The following is a 7278-nucleotide window of genomic DNA, read 5'->3' on the forward strand; positions in this document are numbered from 1 at the left end:
ACAGACACTAACTACACAACTACACTGACACCTAACTACACAACTACACAGGCATCTAACTACACAACTACACAGACACTAACTACACAACTACACAGACACCTAACTACACAACTACACCGACACCTAACTACACAACTACACCGATACCTAACTACACAACTACACAGGCACCTAACTACACAACTACACAGGCACCTAACTACACAACTACACAGACACCTAACTACACAACTACACAGACACCTAACTACACAACTACACAGGCACCTAACTACACAACTACACAGACACCTAACTACACAGCTACACCGACACCTAACTACACAACTACACAGGCATCTAACTACACAACTACACAGGCACCTAACTACACAACTACACCGACACCTAACTACACAACTACACAGGCATCTAACTACACAACTACACAGACACCTAACTACACAACTACACCGACACCTAACTACACAACTACACAGGCATCTAACTACACAACTACACCGACACCTAACTACACAACTACACAGGCATCTAACTACACAACTACACCGACACCTAACTACACAACTACACAGGCACCTAACTACACAACTACACCGACACCTAACTACACAACTACACAGACACCTAACTACACAACTACACAGGCACCTAACTACACATCTACACCGACACCTAACTACACAACTACACAGACAAATAACTACAGCAACAACCACAAGAACCAACAACTACCTACCAACTGCTACAATAACTACTGACAGTCAAAAAATAACTACACAGTTATTCAACTACCAGTGACTACATCAACACTTACCAAATACTACACAACTACATCAACACCTACCAAATACTACACAACTACATCAACACCTACCCACATCTACCAACAAACACAATTACACAGACCATTATTCAAATACCAATAACTACATCAACACCTACCAATACTACACAACACAACTACATCAACACCTACCCACATCTACCAACAAACACAACTACACAGACCATTATTCACGTCCACAACAACTACCAATAACTACATCAACACCTACCAAATACTACACAACTACCTCATCACCTACCCACATCTACCAACAAAGTTGTCTACAACAACTACCAATAACTACATCAACACCTACCAGTCCCCACACACTGCTCCCGGGTGCCTGTCATGGTGCCCACTCTCACCAAGGGTGATGGTTAAATACAGAGGACACATTTCACTGTGTCACCGTGTGCTGCGCTGCAGCGTCTCACAATGAAAATCACTTCACTTTCTCTTCACTTACAGCCGAACCAGAGGGGACTGTTTTCAGCACGAGCCATGGTGGCATCGTTCCTTCTTCCTTCCCTAAAGGAACCTGCTGGCATGCTGCAGTAATTAGGATAATAATTTCTTATTTATTAAATGGATTATATTTATTATTTTATTGTTTTGAGTAATATTACTAGTAACAGTCTTGTTTCATTGTCGACATCCTCTGCTGAACGGGAGCTCTCAAACCTTTCAATCAAGTCGATTGTTTTATTTTTTTTATCGAAATAAAACATAATTGACTTATTACTGATGTTATAATGTGCTGTTTTATGATTAAGTAATTAATGTTAACTTGATGTTTTCTGAAGGGAGTAGAACCACACGTGCACGCACAGTATCCGCAACTCCTTTCTTCTAATGTATTTAGGATCTTTTGAAGATCAAATCACCTCGAACAATCACATCATCTGCGCGAATGGACTAAATGAACGCACTAATGAGGTCCCCTCTTATTAATACAGACAGAGGTGACGGGCTTTAAAACACACACTGTGTGTGTGTGTGTGTGTGTGTGTGTGTGTGTGAAAAGAATAATTGCATTATTAATAACAAGCAATTCATTCAATTTAAAGCCACTAGAACAAATGGGCGTAAAATCCTACTTACAGGTTAATTGTGCTTTAATTACATACATGTGTTTTAATGAATTTTTTAATATTGCTTCATAATTTAATAACCAGAATAAAAAAGAATGTTTTCTCGGTTACAGAATTACCGTTTACCCGTCTGAATGGATTTTAAATCTATTCAGTGCAGAAAATGTATTATATAAATGATTATAATAAAATATTTAAAATACACTTTTAAACATGTTGATCTGAACTCATGTGTTGGTGGACTGTGTCATTCTTAATAAACAAAATCTGAAAATTGAAGAATTAAACATTAAAAATCGCTTCAGATGAATATCTGTCCAGTAGAGTAGAGGACAAGCAGAACCCGCACAGAGGAGGTTCTATTAACGAAGCAGAAGTTCTACATCAGAACGTTCTCCCATAAGAAACACTGGTGTATGGAACTGGCCTCCAGTAAAATATAATTCACAATTATTACATATTTCATATGTTCCCCAGTTCTGGGGAGAAAATGATTTAAATATTGTATTTTATTTACATCACATGATTTACATTTTTAATAAAAAGTAACTTATAAATGTAACATGGTCATGAATTTACATGATTGATAGAACGTGACCTACAGTCACCCCACAGATGTTCTGCTGGTTCTGGGTTCTGTTCTCTGGAAAAGTCGTTCTTTTGTCTATCTGGCCGCATGTGCCGGATGTTCAGAAATGTCCCCAAACTGGCGGCGAGATGACATCAGACTCATGGTTTGTGTGGCTTGAGGTCCATTGGCCCCGTAACTGTTGGGCGTGGCCCTCATGTTGGCGCCCGGAGCCCATTGTGCTCCTCGTCTAAAAGATCTTTTAATGAGCCACGCTGGGCCGCTGCCACGGAGACTGATTGGTTAATTAAAACTCCCTCTTGTTTGGTCCAGTTAATAAAGGGCTAAATTATGCACTCTGGGGACCCGGGTCCCCGAACGCCTTATAAATTACCCGAGGACGGTGGCTACGGCGGCTTCCTTCTGTCCTGGCACCGAGCGACCCCGCCCTCTCCCCATCTGTCCCTCTTTGTCCTCCTTTCAGGCCCGCCTTGTCTTAGCTCATTGTCCTTCGCACGTGTACCGACACCGTTTTTTTATTGCCGGGCCCCCGGGGGCCTGGGAGCCAATTTCCTCGCGCTCCATTAGCTTATTGAAACGCGGGTCGTGCCTAAACAAAAGGGCCTGCGATGTGACTCCCCGCCTCTGGCGGTCAGATAAGCGGGCGTGGCCCCGGCCTGCCAGGCAGCCGGCAGGAAGTGGATCTCATTTGCATGAGGAGCCCCGAGCGTGAAATTCGTTTATAATTGCGGCGCGGCGCATGTGGCCCTGATCCCGTTAGAATAACTTTGTGATACGTTAACACCCGATCGCTGGCGACAGACCGCAATTACGCCGCTATTGTAATTGTCAAATTCAATTGAAGGGAAGCCAGGCGGCGACGGGGCGGCTGTATCTGCTCCTCACCACTCCATTCCACTCAGAAGATCTTCAGAAACGCTGCTGCTGCTGCCGGGTCGGGTCTCCACAAGCCCCCATCCTCGGTAAATTTGGTGTGTGTGTGTGTGTGTGTGTGTGTGTTTGTTAACAGGTTGTGGAAGACCCTCATGATGGTGGACCAGGTGTACCACCATCTGCCAGTTGAATAAGCTCACACACACACCGTTCTGTATCAGCATGGTCTGGAAGGTCAGAAGATGGTCTCCTGCTCCTGGAGGCTCCATGATCTGCTGAAACCCACCATGAAGCTGAGGTTGAGAAGATGAAATCTGCCCTGAATGTCATATTTCGAACACAATTTAAATCATAATGAAATTAGAAATTCTGTTGTCACCCCTTCTTAAACTTTAATTACTTAATTCCACGTTCACAGAATAGTAAAAATTGTTTAAAATTGAGTAACGTATGATTTATTTGATTTGTTTACATGATGAATTGGATATATTATGGGGTGAATTTTAACAATAGACGTTCATTTCACTGATTTGTAAATCAACCATGAGCCACAAACAGCCATCGATAAATATGAAACGATTTTAAAAGTGACGTATTAATAATAACAACAATCCCCCTTCTCGCTTGTTCATTATCAGCCAAACCCAAACGCAGCAGCGCCCCCTGGCGGATTCACCTTGTTGTAGCGTGTGATGTTGTACGGTTTAGAAATACTGAAGCGGACGAGAGTTGATGTGACAGAAGAGTAAAACGACGCGTTAATTATTATTAATATTATAATTATTATTATTATTATTATTATTATTATGGCAGTTTCACCACGTGCTCACGCACGGGCTTCTCTCGCGATACCGACGCGCCGCGTCCGCGCTTAATTGGCGCGACTCACCTGGCCGCAGGTGCGAGGTCGGCCTGTTGAGCGCGATGCCGGAGCCACGTCGGGTCCCGCTGACCCTCCTGCCGCCCACCGTCTGCATGGAGGAGCCCCCGCCTCCGCCCCGACCCGAACCCGAACCTGGATCCAGACCCGAACCTGGACCCGAACCCGAACCTGGACCCAGACCCGAACCTGGACCCGAACCCGAACCTGGATCCCGACCCAGACCCGAACCCCGCTTCGAGCTGCGCCTGGCGGAGCCGCATGAGGGCGGCTGTGCGGAGTTCTACTTCCCGGAGCTGGTGGGTTCTCGGTAAACGTCCCGGAGAGAAGCGCCGCCGCCGTTAACCACCGTGCCGGTTCCTCCTGTTCCCCCAGGGCAGAACCCGACTGACCCGGACCGGGACCCCGGACACGCGGGCGGAGGCGGCCGAGGAGAAATACGTGAGTCGGTGGAGTCTCTCTCTCCATATAAATCTACTGGTGATGGAGGTGGATCTTCTCAGGTCATCTGTTCCGAAAAATTGACAAAGTCTAGTTTTTAATCTGATTGCCAATACAAAATCAATCAATCAAATCCATCCCATGCTTCTTCATCTTCTCCAGTTTAAATACAGAGGACACATTTCCCTGTGAGCATCGTGTGCTGTGCTGCAGTGTTTCACAACGACTCTCTCTGTCCCTCAGGGGAAGGAGCGGCTGCAGGATCTGGTGGATCTGGGGTTCGGTTATGACGATGAAGACTCGTTTATCGACAACTCTGAAGCTGTGAGCTTCCTTCACTTTCTTCTCAGGACGCAGACAGGCAGCTTCTTCAGGACAAGTCCAGGCCGCCTGCAAGCTGGACGGGAATAAGGACGTTCATATTAATTATGATGGCAATATGATTGTCCAACGAGTCCTAGTTACTGTCAGTTATTTGCATGTAATATCTGCTTGTTGTCTAAAACATCTTCTGTCCTATGATGGGACAGTAAAGCTGTGAGGAACATGCGGATATTAAGGCGTGAAGATTCAGCACAGGGGTGTTCTGGGTAATTTGGTGCTTGGATGTTGGTTGTGTAGGACCTGATTAACCTGAGGAACTTTGTTGTGAACAGTATGATGAGCTGGTGCCTTCGTCCCTCACCACTGCACATGGGGGCTTCTACATCAACATGGGGACCCTGCAGTTCAGGCGGGCGTCAGGATCTGAGGAGGACGATGTCCAGGGGACAAAGAAAACAAAAGTATGTCTCCACCTCCCAACTTCACTTGAAGGTCCCGTCCCCACACACTGCTCCCCGGCACCTGTCATGGTGCCCACTGAGGTCCCCTTGATGAAGGTCCCGTCCCCACACACTGCTCCCCAGGCGCCTGTCATGGTGCCCACTGTCACCAAGGGTGACGGTTAAATACAGAGGACACGTTTCACCGTGTGCTGCGCTGCTGTGTCTCACAATGACAATCACGTCACTTTCACTGTAGTCACACAGATATGCTTTTTTTGGTCTGTAGAAGAGGAAACTGAAGGACCAAATCCAGGAGGACAATGTGAAGAAGAGGAAGAGTGAAACCAGGTCTGCAGATGATCCAGTTCAGCTCAGCTTTTCCTTTAGCACATGAGTGGTGGTTGAGATACTGGATGAAATGGATCTGCTCTCCACTGTCCACAGGTCTGCAGAGGAAATGGTAGAAAATGGGCCGCAGAAGAAGAAGAAGAAGAAGAGGTCTTCGGTCTCCAGCTTGGACAGCATGCTGAGGAAATTCCACCAGAAGAAAATGCGGGAGCTGAGTCTGTGGGATGAGAAGATGCAGTGTCCTCCACCCGGTCCAGGACCCGATCCCCCACTGACCCCATCCATTCCACCAGTCAGTGCCAGCAATCCTGCCAACGAGAGCAAGCACCCACTGCAGGTCCTAAGCACCGCCCACCAGCGTGTAGAAGGTGATGAACATGAGGCCCAGGAGTACAGGTCAGAGGTCACTGTCCTCAGCCAGGCTCTGAAGGCCCCTGTCTCCCTACCCTGTGGGCTTCCACGTCTGTTGGAGGACTGCATTGACCAGCTGGTGATGGTGAGAGCTGGTCACCTTCTAACTCCACCTCAACGTCTGGCTGGAGATCGTGATCATAGTTTATTAATAGTTCTTGAGAAACCTGAGAAGATGCCTGCATTGTGCTTTACTGGAAGGGTCATTTTGTGGTATTTTCTCAGTGTTTCCACCAGAAGTTGTGTAGAAGAAGTGCACTGTGCATGTTTATATTTCAGGCTGCCAAGGTCTCTGAGGGCTCCAGCAAGCTGAAGTTCTTCACTCAGGATGTGAACAAGGAGCTGCTAATGTGAGTTCTGGGCTGTGTCCTGGAGCTTTAGACATAACGACATGACTTTCAGTGTAACCTGGTAGAACTTCCAGCTGGTTTCTTTCCCTAGGCTGGAGATACAGTGTAGAGAGCTGGGTGTGGCCGTGCGCTCCCGTGTCTACTCCTACCTCTCCACCCAGCTGCCCTTCAGTAAGGACACTCTGCTCAAGAGAGCCAGGAAGCTCCGCCTGGTCCGGCAGGTTTGTGCCCTGCTGTGGGCTTCTGGGGGTGTCGTGGTTCCGTTTGTCCTCATGTTCTTCTGTTCTCAGGGTGGCGGCGTGGATGAACCCCTGCAGCAGCTGAGAGATGCTGTGGCCAGAACCATGCCTGAGCAGATCACCCATTTCCACCACAGCTGCAACACCTCAGCTCCAGTTGCAAAGTAGGGTCCTCAACACAGGAAACTTCTTTAAGGGTGGTAGTGAACCAGAACCAGAAGACCCAGGTTCAAACCCCACTTACTACCATCGTGTCCCTGAGCAAGACATTAACCCTGAGTGTCTCCAGGGGGGGACTGTCCCTGTAACTACTGATTGTAGGTCGCTCTGGATAAGGACGTCTGGTAAATGCTGGAAATGTAAATCCACCGCAGACCACGAGCTGGGGTCTCTTGAAGGAGAACGTTCTGATGTCTTATGTAAAAGCCTGTTAATGGAGGTATCTTCACCAACCGAA

At 47.0% G+C, this 7278-nt stretch overlaps 1 protein-coding gene across 1 annotated transcript; it reads left to right on the forward strand.

Moving 5' to 3' along the window:
* The first annotated feature begins 4309 nt into the window (after positions 1-4309).
* ubn1 (ubinuclein 1) lies at positions 4310-7053 on the forward strand. The gene is made up of 9 exons (XM_028971765.1): positions 4310-4564; positions 4641-4706; positions 4950-5030; positions 5363-5491; positions 5760-5821; positions 5918-6317; positions 6458-6582; positions 6674-6803; positions 6873-7053. Exons 1-9 carry the CDS (start codon positions 4310-4312, stop codon positions 6987-6989), a joined length of 1365 nt encoding a protein of 454 aa, XP_028827598.1. The 3' UTR covers positions 6990-7053.
* Positions 7054-7278: the final 225 nt, after the last annotated feature.

Source organism: Denticeps clupeoides, chromosome 3 (assembly GCF_900700375.1).
Source record: "Denticeps clupeoides chromosome 3, fDenClu1.1, whole genome shotgun sequence".
In the NCBI taxonomy this organism is placed as follows: Eukaryota; Metazoa; Chordata; class Actinopteri; order Clupeiformes; family Denticipitidae; genus Denticeps; species Denticeps clupeoides.

Coding starts and splice junctions, on each gene's coding strand:
- ubn1 (XM_028971765.1), top strand. CDS start 4,310: ATGCCGGAGCCACGTCGGGTCCCGCTGACCCTCCTGCCGCCCACCGTC. Junction 4,707..4,949: donor AGGCGGCCGAGGAGAAATAC/GTGAGTCGGTGG, acceptor TCTGTCCCTCAG/GGGAAGGAGCGGCTGCAGGA. Junction 5,031..5,362: donor TTATCGACAACTCTGAAGCT/GTGAGCTTCCTT, acceptor TGTTGTGAACAG/TATGATGAGCTGGTGCCTTC.